Source organism: Cygnus atratus, chromosome 5, assembly GCF_013377495.2.
Source record: "Cygnus atratus isolate AKBS03 ecotype Queensland, Australia chromosome 5, CAtr_DNAZoo_HiC_assembly, whole genome shotgun sequence".
Classification (NCBI taxonomy): domain Eukaryota; kingdom Metazoa; phylum Chordata; class Aves; order Anseriformes; family Anatidae; genus Cygnus; species Cygnus atratus.
The window spans coordinates 31,817,592-31,834,011 of NC_066366.1; the positions used below are offsets into that span (position 1 = coordinate 31,817,592).

At 40.2% G+C, this 16,420-nt stretch overlaps 1 protein-coding gene across 1 annotated transcript in view; it reads right to left on the reverse strand.

The window, feature by feature from the left end:
- Positions 1 to 16,420, reverse strand: part of PLA2G4B (phospholipase A2 group IVB) — a 55,038-nt gene that overhangs the window by 26,528 nt on the left and 12,090 nt on the right. Inside the window, exons 5-6 of the mRNA XM_050711325.1 lie at positions 5,039 to 5,244; positions 4,261 to 4,472 (exon numbers count right to left, since the gene is read on the reverse strand). Coding sequence (XP_050567282.1) covers positions 4,261 to 4,281 — 21 coding nt within the window. The 5' untranslated portion in view covers positions 4,282 to 4,472; positions 5,039 to 5,244. The remainder of the gene's footprint in view (positions 1 to 4,260; positions 4,473 to 5,038; positions 5,245 to 16,420) is intronic.

The window sequence follows — 16,420 nt, forward strand, 5'->3', positions numbered from 1 at the left end:
GTTGTTTTGTAATCAACTTCCCCTTGCTCAATAGAAGCCCAAATCATTCTCAGAGTTTGCCTTCACTGAGAGAAATGGATGTTCGTATATAATTTGCTCTGAACCTTATGTGATGAAAATTTCATAATTTCTTACAAAAAAAGGTGCATCTGCAGTTCATTATCAGAGTAGTCTCAGTTGTGATAGGTGTCATGCGTTTTCACCTTCTCCCACTAGAGCCAGAGAGCCTCCTGCCTCCTTCCTTTCCCTTCCAACAGCAAGCAGTTCGCTTTAAAATGTCAACATCTGCCTGCCAAAGGAAACATCACCCAAGATGACTATCCATTGCTTCAGAGTTGGTGCAGCATCGTCCTTGTGTTGTTGCAGGGGAAAAGATAAACAGGTTGAGACAGGTAAAGGTAGCCATGACAAACCCTATGGGCTGTGAAAATTCCCTGGGGAAGCCCGAAGCCATCCTGCTCCCAAGGCTGCAGTTACTCCAGCCTGCAGTAACCATTCAGAATTGGGCTAATTCTCTTTTTCATCAGAAAAAGGCTGAGCTCATTTTCTCTACAATGGTCCAGGGCAGCCTACTGGGTTCTGATTTGGGTGGTCTAAAATAACATCCTTGCCCAAAAGTGCTGGCACTCCAGAACACCCTTCTAGAGAAAAATACGTGTGGTTAGAGATACCATTTGTGATTTCCATAAAATGAGACACAATGAGTAATACTGTGATTAATGCAAATTGATAAGCACAGGCATCATATCCAGACAGCTCTCGACAGTCTTGCAGCTCTACTGATCTTGCTCCTTTCAGCTCACTTCCTTGTCGGAAACCCAGTTTCCTGTATAGGCACACAGAGAGTAACTAATCCCCTCTGGAAATATCCAGAGTCAAATGTAGCTTCCCAGAAGCACATCATTCTATTTTTGCCTGGAAATACAATCATCCTTAGTTGCTGGAAAATTAATAGTGCCACACTGAGGCCAACGATAGAGTGCAGGAGTCAGCTACCTGTGTATATTTGCATCCTAGACAAAACCACTCCAGACCAATAAATAGTGGCATGTCCAGACTCCCAGAAAGTAGGCTAAAAAGTGCACACACAAAAAAATCTTTTCACTTGATAGCATTTAGCATTAAACTACACTTCTGTACTCCGAAAGCAAGTTTTGAGGGAGCAATTTCAGCTCTAAAATAGAGAAAAGTTGATAAACAGGAGATAAAATTAGCGTGGAAGAATTGCTACAGTTGCATGAAACCTTAGACAAACTGAAAATTCACATCCGTTGCCAACCTCTCAATGATTGTAATAATATACATTTGCTGGCCTACTGTCTGGCTTCCAGAGAATAGTCATATGCCTGTCAGCTTCAGGAGGACACATAATTAGCCTTCTCTCCTGTTTACAGGTAGTTAGTCACTTCAGGGTTTCATGCCAAAAAGACAACTTTGACAGTATATGAGCTTCTCAAAGCTCATTAATAAGAAGTCTACTTAGACCGTCTTTGGATGGCAGTGAAAGAAGCAAAACCTATTGAGAGCTCCACATCCTTGATTCCACTCCATATTGCCCCACCATGCTGCTCCATGAACAAGGCCTCATGGCTACCTTCACTAGGAAATTATTCTTCTGGACGAGTAGTTTCTGCAGAGCCTGGCAACCTGGGAACCTCCTCCCATCACCACATGTTGGAAGTCTGACTGGTACCTCAGTGTTGCACTTCCCCTGTCCCAAAACTAAGTAGTTCCCTGAGCAGAGTTACCACCATGGAATAACAACAGGTTATATGAAGAGTTTTCTATGAAGAGTTTGCTCCCTGTCTTCTGGCATTCTGCAAATAGCTTTAGGGTTATCACCTGGCTTTATCAGTATCTTTTAGGCATAACTAATTACCTGCTTTCACGCATTGCTTTTTCTTTCCCCAGTGGCGTACTAGAAGCAGTACAATGTCTTATGTAGAAGAACTCACAACAAACATAATAATTTGGCATATTGTCATCATTTATTTTAACTTAGATACTGATGATTTGGTTCAAATACAATTTGGATACAATCTATTAAATTAAGGTTAAAGCTATAAGCTTAAAATAAAAAAAAATTAAAAAAAAAGCTTCATGACCTTCATGACCAGAGTGGTTCCAAAACACTCTCTTCCACATAGATTCTTTAATAGCCAATGTGGGCTGAGTTTATTAGCCACTCTATCAATGACAATACTGCTTGTAGTTTGGCCTTCTACCTAGATGCCTATTTCCATTAAAATTAGAGAAATGCAAAATTTTGGTGGGACAACCAACTAACTGAAGAAATACACAAAACTAGGAAAGGGGATAGAAGGAACAAACATGAGCATGTAAGCCTCATTTTCCTTGAGAATCACAATTATCCAAAATCTTATCATTGGAAGTTGAACCGTTGATAAGTAAATCTAATTTGCTTTATGAACATTTACTGTAATTTAATGTTATCACTGATGGAGTGTTTGAAGAGTCATTGTAGATTTGGGATGCGTCCCCTCTTTATACTCTCTCAGTCATCTCTTTACATGTATAAGTGGGTTGCTCGAGGCATTGTATTGGCAGAACTTTCGAGTATCTTACCACAGAAAAAAATATTTCCTAGTTCATAAAATAAAACTTCTAAAGACCAATTATTCTTGTCTGAGCAAAAGAAAAGACACTGTTATGAAAGTTAAAAGCATCCCCTGCAAGTTCCAAATGAATATTGTTCATCTTGGTAGCATATTTAAATAGTAAAAACCTAACTGGGAGACTTTTATTAGGCCTTCCTAGATAGCATGAAGTGTCCACACTTTCCAGACAATTTGAATTTTTAATTTAAAAGAAAAATAAACCCACAAAACCACTAGGGTCTGATTTCTGTCTCTATTTACCCATTTAAATATACCAAAAAATGCATTTGCCTGACAGCTACCTACATTACTGAATGAATATTCTTTCTTGGGAATAGAAGCTTTCTGACCTGCAGCTATGCTTGAACTCTAACATTTTGGCAGTGTTGCCTATCAAGCAGGATTATGTCTAAACTCAGAGAACAGCAGTTGCAGCATTAGGATCAAATATAAGAACCGTCTCTGTGAGACTTTCTAGATAAAATTTTATCTACGCTATCTACCTGTCTTTCAGATCCAGTGTTATTTTATCAGATACAAAATAGATATTTAAAATTGATAGATAACATTTATATCTAAGATAGATATATAGCTCTGGATCGAACAGGTAGGTAGACAGATTAAATACAAATTTTATCCAGAGAGTACTTTGCATTTACAGTTTATATTCTTTGCCCTGAGCACCAAATGTTTGAATATTTTTATCATAGCATTCAGCCTGTCTATTTAAGCTACTGACAGCTGAATCTTTAACTTCACCTGCAAATATTACTGCCTATAGTAAATATTCTTCAATCTTAACGATTAATAATTCTCCATGCGCCATATCATGTAACATTGTTTTCCACTATATCTAAACCCCAGGAATGCCCATATTCATTTTATTTGCTGTAAAATTTGACATAGGGTTTGATACACAAAGAATGTTTCATTCGCAAATTATTCACATCTTCCATTTCAGACACGGCACCCACTACCTTTTAAAGATACTCAAGAAGATAACTCTCAGCCGATAATTCTGTTCATTTATACAAAAATCTATCAGCTAAAATCTCTGAATGGAACTTACTATTGGAAAACTCAAGTCCAAACAAGAAATACTTCCACTAGAATCACACTCGCTGTAAACATGAAAGATAGCTAAATCAGCTCATTAGAACTCCCCCCTGCAGCTAAAGTAATATAAATTGTGCTTTGTTGCTAGAAAAAGGTGTTTGGTTTTTGTGTTGTTTTTTTTTGTTTGGTTGGTTTTTTTCAGCTTGGGCAAGCAATGAACATGTGCTATCCTGAGAAAAGCATGCAGTAGGACTAAAGCACTTTCGTTTTGCAGTGAGGTAAACTCAAGGCCAGCCCTTTTCCTTCCTGGTGTTCACTCCAGCATGTACACCTTAAGATAGAAGAAAAGGAAAGCATTTTCACCGTGTTTTTGCTTAAACTAGCTCATGTATTAAATATGGAGAGGTAAAAGAGGAAAATAGGAAATTTACAAAGCTCAAGATAACCCTGCTACATCACACCAGCAGCAGATTTCCTTTGCATCTCAACAGACACAGAGGGGGAGAGTTTGCTCGCGAGAGCTGGAGACAGAGTTCCCAATAACAAGGTGTCAGGCCACAGCAGAGTGGACCTGCAATTCTCTTACCTTGGCTGGTGGGCTCCCCATGGCTCACAAGATGGCGACAGCAGCAGAAAACCCAATTTGGATAACAGATCAGTCAGCTGACAAACACGCTCACAGCTTGTTGTTGCTGCTGAAACAACCTGAAGGACACATATAATTTATACAGGCGCTGAGCTCCACCCTCTGCCTCCTCTGTGTGGAGAAGAGATTCTGCCTACGTCTGACAGGGAGATCTGCAATGTCAGAGGTGAGAGGAAAGCTGCAGTAATCACATCTTTGCTTGTCACTTTATTACCTCTTATGATTTGTTATTGCCCCAATATTGTCCTGCCAGGTTTATGGGTAGATTCTGCCATGTTCAGAAAGTCCCCCTTTGCCCCCATTTCTTCCATCCAGTCAGTAGCTGAATTTTCTGTATCTTTTAAGTTCTTCCACATAATACTCAAAGGGAAAAAAATGAAGGGAGACGATAGCCAAAATTCATCTATTAAAATTTCTGTTGGGAGACCAATCCATTTCTGAAGGGCCCTTTTCAACTCTTCCTACAGCAGGGACTTGTTTTAATATATTATTGGGAATTGTTCTGCAAATCAGTAAATCAAGCCTCCTTACTTTTGAAGTATCTAGTGGATGACTACCTGGCCAGCACAGTGGTGCTGGTGGAGCTGAGATAAATATTGACAGGGAAAGGGAAAGCTGTATACATATTCTGGCCTTTACTCCTTTAGAAGCTTCTTATAAAAAGGACGTGTCAACTTGACATCTCCCAGCTTCTCATTCTACCCCCCCATCAGCTTACCAGTGACAGTGGTGGGTCCTGAAGCATCCTCAGGAGATGCCTCAGACACAGCTTCGCCGCCTCTCCCATTCCTCCTGTGGACTGCTGGTAGACAATCTGTGGGCTGCCTGTCTGGGCACTGCTCCAGGCAATCATTTCTGGCTGTACCATAATCCACATTTGCAATTTCATGGTGGATGTCCTGCATATCCAAGCTGGGAAAACGCCTGGGGGACACCATAAGCTTGCAGTAAATACATGCTCACCTGAACACAGTAATATCAGTCACAAGAAGAGATAGGACCAGGCCTCACTAAACAAACAGTAGACACCTAATACCGATTGAAGGGGAGAGGGTCAAGAGTTAATTTTCATCAAATAGCAGCTATGAGTTTGGTTTGGGGCAAGATAAGAAAAAATGAACTGTAACCAAAATAACTGTTTAGGAAAAATAGGTTTACCTGAAATCTTTGGCATTATTTATTACCTGAAATTCACATATGTACTGTCAATCATGTTCAAACCACTTTTAAATTTAAATCACTCCACTAAATAAATAAATAAATAATTTTAAAAAGATTTTTAAAAATCACCAATTTAAAATCAGTTCCAGTCAGATGCTCCTGGGGTTATGCAAGTTATAACCAACAGCTCAAACTGACTTTTCAGGAGGAAGATTCTGCTGTGACTGGTGATGTAGCCACTATGCTAGACCTCAGGACTGGATGTAGGATTGATTATCCAAGCAGCAGAGTGGGAACTTGAGTACTTGGTTATGGTGGCATCTTTGAAATACCAGAAAGATATTTGAAATAAAGGTCTGCTATGTATGTACATTAAATCAACAGACAGCTACAAAGCTCCCAGAAAAATAAGCAAAACTCATCAGAAAGCAAGCTGGGGTTCAGATCAATTAACCATGCAAGTCTTGTGCCCCTGCAGTAACACTTTAGACAGCTTCACCTGGGCATGTGTACTGCAGTAGTCATGACTGCAGTGCAAACATAATTGTCTGTACTTCCTCGGACACAGGAATCTGTAGCGTTCCTTTTCCACAGATTACAAAAAAAGTGAAGGAAAAGAGAGAAAAATCTATTATCCAGAAAGGAGTTTTGGTTTTCCTCCTCCATAGTACTGTTCCAGCTTTGATCACGGTTTCTGCTGCTGTAATTGAATTGAGAGACCAAAATAGTAGGCTGACAAATTTGCCTCCTAGAGAGAAGGCAAATGGAAAAACAGCCATAGAAAAGTGAACTCCACTTGAAGAGGGGTATGTCTGCCTGGAAACGGAGCAACATATTAAAAACAGAACAGCTGCAGCAGGGAGACCCAGGCCTTAATGGAACAGGAAAGAAATAAAAAGCTCCTAAATGTCTTCAAATCAAGGTGCAAAAGTTATTTTGGAGAGCTATGGAACTAATTTTTCCAATAGCCCCTCCAAGAAGTTAATGTTTCCAGTAAATCAGCAAGGCCAAAATGCATAAAACATTTTGTGTTGCTTGTCAACAAGCACACTGACAAGTACCACGTCCATTTCCTCCTGGACATGGGAGAGATGGGCTATGTGATGTCAGGCCTTACTACAGACACAAAAAATATACAGGATGGGGAAAGCAAGACAAAGAAAGTCAACTGCATAAAGAAGGAAGAACAAATCTAAAAGGTTAAATCCAAAGCAAAGAGGGCACAGCACAAATAGTAGGCAGCAGAAGTGAAAATGCTTCATACACAACCTGTTGGCACTCGGATCATACATACAAGAGACCATGTGAAACAGAATCAGAATGGAAGGAATGCAGACCTATGCTGTTCCCAGTATGCAAAAAATAAAAGCTAATAAATATAATGTTCAGCTTCACGCAACTTATCCAATGGGCTGCTCACTAAGCCCCTTGTAAGAAGCTACTCACAGTCACAACTAGACTGTCAGAAACCACGCTGTAGAATGATAGCAACTCAAAATGGCTCTGATTTGGATTATCCTAAACTTAAAAGCTAATTGGGACAGAGCTTACAAAAGGTGCTGAAGCCTCATGGAGTGTTTTTCATTATTTATCCCAGCAATGGCAACAGCAGAGAAAAATTTCTCATGAGAACATCTCAGCTTTGGTGTACAAAAAATACCCTCAGCAGAGCACCGCCTTCACAGTCCTTCAGTGTTGATCGTAACTGCATCTCAAGCAAGGATAGCAATTACTGAGACTCTCTCCTACAGAAATATATCTCTTATGATTATGCCTGAGAACATCTCTTTATTCATCTCATTAAAGTTGTTAAATAGAGCTAAGTGATGGATCTTCCTAGGGCTAGCTGCTGTCACACCACCAAGGAGATGGAGGTGGAAGAACGTAGCTTTGTGGAGACTTCTTGTTGTACCAGACAGTGGCAGTGTGAGATGACAGCCACTTTCTCTTTGCCTCATAAATCAGCTCCTGCCTTGTTCAGCCCAGTGGCTGGGTTAGGAAAAGTATAGTAATCTGAGGAAATAATTGTTTATAGTCAAATTAACAAAAAAAAATTCAGAATGTCCTCAGAAATTGGAGAAAGAGACATGTTTTTTCTCAAGCTCATCCCCAAACTATTTTTTCATATAGTGGTTATTGAACCACTAGAACAAATAATTTGCACAAAAAATCCTCTTACTAAAATATATCTCCGTTTTTCAATTCAACATTGCCATGTGAGACTAGAAGCTAAAGCAAAGCTTCAGAAATGCCAGACTTTGAGACCATTCAAGACTGAAAAAATTCATTTTGAAATACAAGCTAAATTTCACTGTTCCCTCCTCCCACAATTCTGTCTGAGCAAAACAACACACCTAATCTGAAATTATTTCAGATCTTTGAATGCTTTCCAACCATCCATTTTCAGCACACCTAATGCTAATTAGAACAAAATACCAGTTTGTCTTTCTGAACAGCAATCAGGTGATAGCAGCATTAATAAATGAACAGTCTTTCTGGCCATCAAAATCTAAACCTGTTTCAGAGAAGTAAAAGGTGCTATATCCTCTTACCCATCTCCTGAACCACTGCAATTTTAAATAAAGATATCATACAGTAAAACCAGTATCTCTGGCTCTTTATCTTGACCACGGTAAGAGAACTAATAATTTCCTTAGATATTTTGCAGGTGTGGGTGTACATATGGTGAGATGGTGATCTTTGTAGCTTCAAGATGGGAGGAAATTGATTATTATTTATCTGGGGTATCTGAGGACTGGAGTGCTATCTTTCCAAGATACGTCAATGTAAAACCACACGTTGAAATCCACTGTGTTTAAGTTTAGAAATTGTTCTTTTGTTTTAAACCAAGTTATTACAGAGCATCTAATTGAAATAATTGAGTAAGATATTTCAATGTAATTCCACTCAAGCCAGTTTCTGAGACCTTTATCTTCAGATCGTATTCAAATAGTCTGACACTGATGTCAGTACAAAATTGCTTGAGTAAAGACCTCAGAAGAGTTAGGTAAGCATTACACTTCACCACTTGGCTGACAGGAAGAACTGACTTATGTTTATGGTATTTAGTTTCAAATCATCAAGAGAAGGGTTTCTTTTCTAGTTGCCACCAGACCCTTCTATTTTTTGAACAGTCACTTTTTCAGAATCAAGGGAGTAACACTTATTTTCTCCTACTGTTTTTCAACTTCTATGACTCTAAGTTCTTTGGGACAAGACAAGACACTAAGGAAATGTTTGCTACTTAATGTTATTATGCTGGCCAAGAGTAATTAAAAACCAAAGATTACTGTGATCTTATGACACACATCGCACTACTTCCTTTCTAACTCTGCTGCTGGGTCAAATCCTTATTAAGTCCTGTACGTGAATTTTTTCAAGGTTCTACCTTTACCCAAGCGCAACCCTTAGACGTTGGCTCAGAAAGGGCTAGAAAATATATAAGGACTAATTTAAAATAACGTGCAAGTCATCAAGGGTTCACTTCACTCCTGGCACTAATTACCCTCCAATAGCCCTCCAGAATTAACAAGACTAAGGACAATAGCAGGTATCCTCAGTCTGTCATTCTGTAGGTTAGTACAGGTAATGGCTAGACTCTTTAAACACAGCTGGCAGCAGCCAAACTATGTCCTAGGTTAACTAGTCCAGATGACTTTAGTGGCATGCAAATGTAAGAAAAACACCCCAATATGAGCTTAGAGACAGGGCAAAGAAACAGTAACAGCCAATTCAGGGTGACCTGAATAGATTAAAGTGTATCACCACTAACTTTGGAAACAACTGCAAAGCCCTTTGTAGCAAGCATACTGATCACAAAGAAGTAGGTACTGGCACAGAATCGTTGGTAAATACTGGAAAATGCTCAAGTCATAGAAATATCTGAGAGTGAGGTTTTGTTTTGCAATAAAACTTGCCTAAGAGCTAGTTAGCACTAAAAGAGCAGGTCTGTCTCCCATCCCAGTCTGGAGCTTACAGAGTTCTGCCCCTGTCCCAGTGTAAGCTCTGGTACCCTTCTGGCCAAATGCTAAGGTCATTTAAGGAGGTGAAGCAATAGAAAATTACTTTTTTTTTTTTCCTGAGGAGTTACTGCCCTTTCTTAGTGGCATGCAGGCATTACTTCAGCTTAATTGGAACATAAAAACTCACCTTAAGTTCAGTAGTGGGAATCTGACCATGGGCAAATAACATAGTCTATGAGATCTGCCTAAAGCATCAAGATTCACAGGAAAATGAGTATCAGAGGTGGAAAAGACATTAGAAAATTCAGTGCATGCCCCTGCAAGTAGATCATTACAATTTATTGCCCCCAAGTCTCAGAAAGTCATAGGGCTTTTCCCTACCTCTTTGGATGGTTCTTCCGACGTTACTGCAAGGTTGCTTGCAGTGTAGGTTGCTCTTGGGTAGGTTACTGCAAGTTAAAACTGCAAAGGGAATTTTCCCCTTCCTTTACTTATGTTCATCATTGTATCTTATTTATTTACTTATTTATTACTAAATTTCTATACATCAACCACACTGTGGGAGCAATTTAAAACAGAATAACCAGAGTTTGACTGAAAATATTAGAGCTATTAGAGTTTATGAGCCTTGCAAGCTTATTCACAGCAATAAAGATCCCCTTGACTCACTTCTGGTGGACTTCAACTTCTAAGAGCAGAAGACTACTTACTTCATGAGGAATTCATGGGCTCTGTAGAGTCATGGAGGTTTAATACAGAAGCTCCTTCTGCATTGATACTTATCCCTAGAGAAAATATTTCAAAGACGAAAATTAGATGTGTGGCTGTTCTTCCAGTCCACTTGTGCCATTCTTGTGACAAAAAGAAGTCAGAAAATTTTCCTAATATTGCAACTGGGGATTCACTTTGCTGAGATTTTTAGTCTCAGCTTTATGAAAGCTGCTTTCTGTCACCTGCTCCCCTTAGCCCAGCGCAGAAGGCAGGTCACTGTGAGGATAGAGTCTGGCACTTGGAACACGCCGAGCTTCTCAGTTCATGTTAGGAAAGCTAGTCTACCCTGTGCCAAGGCAGAGTCATCCATGGAGCCCGATACTATCTCTGAATGTCTTTATGCATGCATATTACGTCTGCTTTAATTTTTCTGTTTCAGCAGCACATAAAACTTAACACTTGATTGCAATTTTAAATGCTGTTGTTCTAGTGGAAAACTAATTTTCACAGGCCTAGCTCTTTTTTAACTTCTTAATTCATGTAATACTGTGGGACTTCTGAAGCTCTTGAGAGTTCTGTACATTGCTTTTTGAAAGCTGAGAACTCAGAATAGTTCTAAGCTCCTACCAAAGTCAATAGAAATTTATAGCCTCAGAGAACTAGGGTGTTTTTAACATTAGGCCTCCAACATTCATGGTTTATGTGGCAGGTGAGACATGGTACGGCCAACATGCCAGAAAACTTTTGTGTAGATCATGAGTTACTGAGTCTGTTCAGAGCAGAAAATTAACAAAAGCTACCTAAACTGCCTCCTTTCCCAAATGATCCAGAACTATGTGCCAAAGGTCCAAAATTAGGTCTCCTTGCCTTAGCCAGGGAGAGCCCACATTGGAAGAGATACATTCACTCAGAGATTCTAGCTTCCAGGGGCAGAGATATGATAGAAGACTAGATTTCAGATGGTGACCTCTCCCATAAATACCTCCAGGAATCAAGCCTCACCCACAGCCTACCAATGCAACGGAGCACAAACCAGTAATGGTGCCGCCTTTGCAACAAGAGCAGCTTGTATCCTACAACCTCTCCCAATGCAATAGATATGTTGTAAAGCAGCAGAGACCCTCACCTTATATGATTCAAACCCACTAATTGCTGGTCTTCCTTTCTGTGTACTCACACACATACTGACTATATTTGTCAGCCAAGTACTGGCAAGCACGTTGTGAACCGCAAAAAGCCAAAATGTCCCATGACTTGCCTGTACCAGCGCCGGGAACTGGAATGTTCATCTCTCAGAGGAAATCATGTTGGCACACTTCCCCTCACCCTTCCCAAAAAGGTTTCACTCCCGTATATAGAAATAATATATTTTGAAACATTTCTGGGCTGATGCCTCAGTTCCCATGCCAGGACTCTGGCTACATTGCTGTTTCACTGCTATGTGGGTGGCCAGGCAGTCACCTGGGTGGGTTAAGATCTTTGAAGCTACAGGATCTGGCAAGCTGGAAGCAAAGTAATTGGCCAATAGTCGAAGGACTTCAAATGGGCAGCTCGCTCAACTGCTGACCAGCCTAGGGGATAGCTCCTGGTAACTGGGAGAAGCCAGCAGTGTCATGGCATCACAGAATGGTGGGTAGCCAGTGGAACAGGCCAGGTGGGTCCAGAAGATTTACGAAAGCATGACAACTTTCCAAGCAGGTTTCCATGAAGCTGGAGAACCAGCCAACCCAGCAATACAAAATCCAATCAACATTTTCAAAAGAATAAGCATTGCATCAGAAAACTTATGATTAGCTCTATTCATCGAACATCACTTCCTCTCGCATGCTAAAACTGTGAATGGGAAGTACCTGGCTGTTGTTAACACACCTCGTATTTCTTCCTCCTCCTCAGACTTGATACACAAGCGGCTGACAACATGGACAGATATGTGGAGCACAGAATGGATTGTGCAACAACTGCGTGCTCTTGCTTACAGGAAAAAGAGGAGAGAGGAAGTGAGAAATAAAAATGGCAATGCTCCCCCCACACTCCATCTGAATGCTCCTCAGTTCTGTCCTAAATTCTCCACACATCTTAGACAAGTTAGCAAACAATTTGTACAGTGAAATGAAAGTAGCAACAACCGGTTCACCTGACACTTGGGAAACTGGAGCAACTCAGAGGATGGACAAACTAGAAATACAAAGAAAAATTATAATGATTCTGTCATTACAGAATATTACAGGTCCTTCCTCTAAACAATTATCATCTGAAAACAACCTTTTTAGACATCTCCCATTTATGAATCCAAACACTGTATACTGATGTTCTGAGAAATGTAATGTATTCCCCAGAAAGCATCAGTATCACAGGAGACATCACTTTATAGATGGTCCAGAGAGCACCAAAATATCCAGCAAGAGCATGGGTCAGAAATGCATCCCACCCTCTACATTCATATTTGAAGATGCTTTTTGTACCACATAGAACATTGTCCAGACTTATGTGGCTCTGAATCAAATTAAATGAATGCTTGTATTACATTATTACAGATGCAGCTAAATGTTGTTCACTTGTCCCCAGCAAAACAACCTTCAAGTCTGTGGGGAATAAGCTGGGAGTCACAAAGTTAATTAGTAGTTTTACCTGGCACCAGGGACAGTCTGTAAGAAGTTGTGACCAGGGCAGTTTAATTTTAATTCAATATACTACTCATGTACTATAAAGCATATGTTAATAACTTAAACAGAATATATTATGGCATCCATTACAAGACCACGAAGCAAAGGTAGTGTAAAGCTATTTGAGGCTTTCCTAAACATGAACAGAATTCTACAGTTGTCTATTAACTGCCTCTTTTATACCTAACATTTTGAAAGAACTGTACAGGTGAACCCATGCCAACCCATTTCAAGCTCTAGAGACAGGAACATGTGTTTGGTTGTGATCATTCTAGCTTCACTGCCTTCCTCCTCACACATGTAATCCTCATCATTATGTGGCCTGTCTGCGTTAGGACAGTATTTAACATAAAACATGCTGATGACAGAGCATCTCTGCATTTCTACTGCTACCTGTGTGATGCCGACCACAAGTAAAATTCTCATCTCTTACAAAATGCCTCTCAGTCCCTCACTTCTGCAGATTATTTAGGGGAACTAGTTAAAATTCAGCCCAAAACCGACCTACAATAAAATTCTGAAACTTCAAAGTTGTCTGCAGTTGGAACAAGAAGTGCTGAAAAGATTCACAGACATCTTCCTGATCTGCAGCTACTTATAATTCATCAGTAGTTTTTGTGGTTAGACAGTATCAGCCTTTCTACTGTCCATTTAGCAGCTATCTCATGCATTTAAAAAGTTGAAAGTTTTGATCCTCTTAGATACTTGCACGTGTTTCTCTCATGAATAGTCTACCTGATATTAGTAGGATAATTCACAGTTATAATTCACTTTCCACCTCAGGTGCATAAGTGTTTGACGAATTGGAGCACAACTAAACAATAGACAAAGGAGTATCACAGAAATCATTATTCCAGACTCCCCTCTCTGCCCCCAGCAAGATCACAGCACATCACATTCTATTAGTAGGCTTAATTATTGTTTAACTCCTGTCCTTTCACTTCTATTTTCTCATTTGTGTTGGTGTTTGCGTTGGTGTTCATGTAACCTCTTTAGATTGCATTTTTTTCTGAGCAACAGCTTATCTGGGAGCTTTTATTGCTTTTAGCAAATGGGGCTCGCTTCTCTTTTGACTTTTCTCGGTGTCATAAATGACAATAAATTCTATTTCTGATCCTTGAAACCTGTGCTATAGCTAAACTATGTATTTTCCCTCCTACACCTTCCTTTCACATTGTGACCCCTGACTTTTCTCAGCCTCCACACCACATTTCCCTCCCACATGATCGCTAAATTTAAACTAAGACTGGATGATTGTCTTTTATGTGTAGTTCAGTCAGACAAGTAGGGCTTGATTCAGGAATTACAGAGATAAATGCATGCATTGTATAGGTCAGACTAAATAACCAGCTATGGTTATGGCTACGGTCACAGCTTTAAAAATGCCTTTTTCTTCCATGCACCAAGCCTTTCTTTCTATCAACATATATCAAGAGTCTGTGGTTTACTGGTAACCACAGGCAGTGATGGTGAATTTGCTTTATAAGAAAGGTTTCACAAAGAGACAAGCTATTCCCATTATTTCAAGGAGTCTCTCTCTGCAGTCTAACAATGTCAGACTCCCAATGCCCTCATATGTAGTGCAACTCCTCAACAAACAGGGAGTAACAGAACTTCCCAGGAAATACATGGCACAGGACAACGCATAAAAGCTGTCTCAGAAGAAGCCTGGGTTCCAGGACCTGGGGTTCGTAAGGCCACGAGGGCAGGAAACACATTCCCTTCCCCTCCTTCACTCCTTTCTACCCTGAGCAAACATTGTGAAGGGAGTTCCTGGAGACAAAACTAGAGGGATTTCCTGAGCCAGCTTCCACTTTTTTATTCCTATTTCTATTGTACAGGCACTAGCCCTTCATTTGCATCTCATCTATGTCAGTGGGTTTCAGCCTTTCCTGTTTATTGTTGGTACACCATCATGGCAGCAGTGCCATTAGGATAATTATAGTAGTTAGGATAGAACTCCCTCGCACACTACCAAGAGACATTTTGCACCTCGATAACGAGGTCAGCAGTTTCCAAGATTCATAGAACAAAGACAAATTGTTTTGGCAACATGCTGAATATACTCCCAAGATGGTCTGGACACCTTTTCCTGCACTAGACCTCATCTGCTTTTCTGCATTACCTTTCATTTCTACTTTCTGCTTCAGGCTCTTCTTCCCCCAGGATGAACCATACCGCGTTTTAGTCTCTGCAGAAGCTCCCACTCTCAGGGCCACCACCAGTACGGAGGCCAATGGAGAATTCTTTCAGTTAAGACAATTAGAGAAGCAGTGGGGAGGGCAAAAAGAGAGGAATCACAGGCCAAAATCATATCCAGGTAAGTATTCATAAGTAAACGTTATTGAACATACTACTAAGCTGTTGTTACATTGCAAGTAAGAAGAGGAAATACAATTTATGCTGTTACAAATGTGTTCTGGTCTTCTGAACCCAAACCTGTATGCTGTTGCTGTCTCTTTGAGAGAGTCAAATATCCCAGGGCATATCTGCTAAGCTCTAGGCTGGGAGATGTGACAGTCCAGGTTTTGCTTAGCATTTAGTCTCATGTCACATCTAAGTCTAGATTAACACAGTTTATTTCCCAACTAGTTTATTATTTCCCTTCGGAGGATGCAATTAAGACAAACACAAGCTTTTAGTGAAATGGCATTTTTGTCAGACTTCTTTCTTCCATTAAAAACACATGAATCTTTTCTACAGCCATTTCCTCAATTCATACCAATGCATTACAATTCATACCAAGGCACCAGAACTGCTCACAGAACCACGCTTTGTAGGCCTAATGACTGCACATTTAAATTGAAAATAAGACCATGGTAGATAACCAGGCTTGAAACAGGAATATTACAGCTGAACTCCTGGCCCCTGGTACAAAATCAGTACCAAAACTATCGCTGAGGTACACACATGATTCTCAGCAGCTATGCAGACAGTAAGCTTCACACAAGGCATGGCAGCTGACTTAGGAGAAGCATTGTGAATACCTAATGTCCAAGCAACAAAAAAGCACCCTGCACTGTACATGGATGACAAGTCATTGCCAGAGTCAGTCATTTCTCCTCTCCATGAATTCTTAAGCTAGCCTACACAAACTGTCAGGATGTTAGCATAAGGCCTGCTACTCCAGGCTCCCTCACCATTTTACAGAAGAAACAGTACACACCAACACTTACGGCTACGTGAGATTTTGCGGTCTTTCAATACCCTGACCCATATATCATCTTCTTGGCTAAAGCTCATGCTGTGTCTGTACACGAGCATTTCACTCACTTGTTGCTATAGCTGTACATTATGAATTTTCTTAAGTATCCAATATATCAGCTTTTGGCACAGCTCTTTTGAGCAGGTGTGTTGTGCAAAGCATCTGTCAGGACCAGTATGCATTAAACAGCATTTTGTGGGTCCCAGGAGCTGCAGTTTATATTTCTCTGAGCTTTGTAAGGCCAAGTTTCCTCTGGTCAGTACAGCCAAAGAATGTTCTGCATACACAGACAGAAGGAGGAGAGAAGAAATGCTATAACTAAAATGTAGGATGAGTTCAGCACCACTGAATTTTTAAATCTCACACTCGCATCCATTTAAGATAAAATTTTCCATATA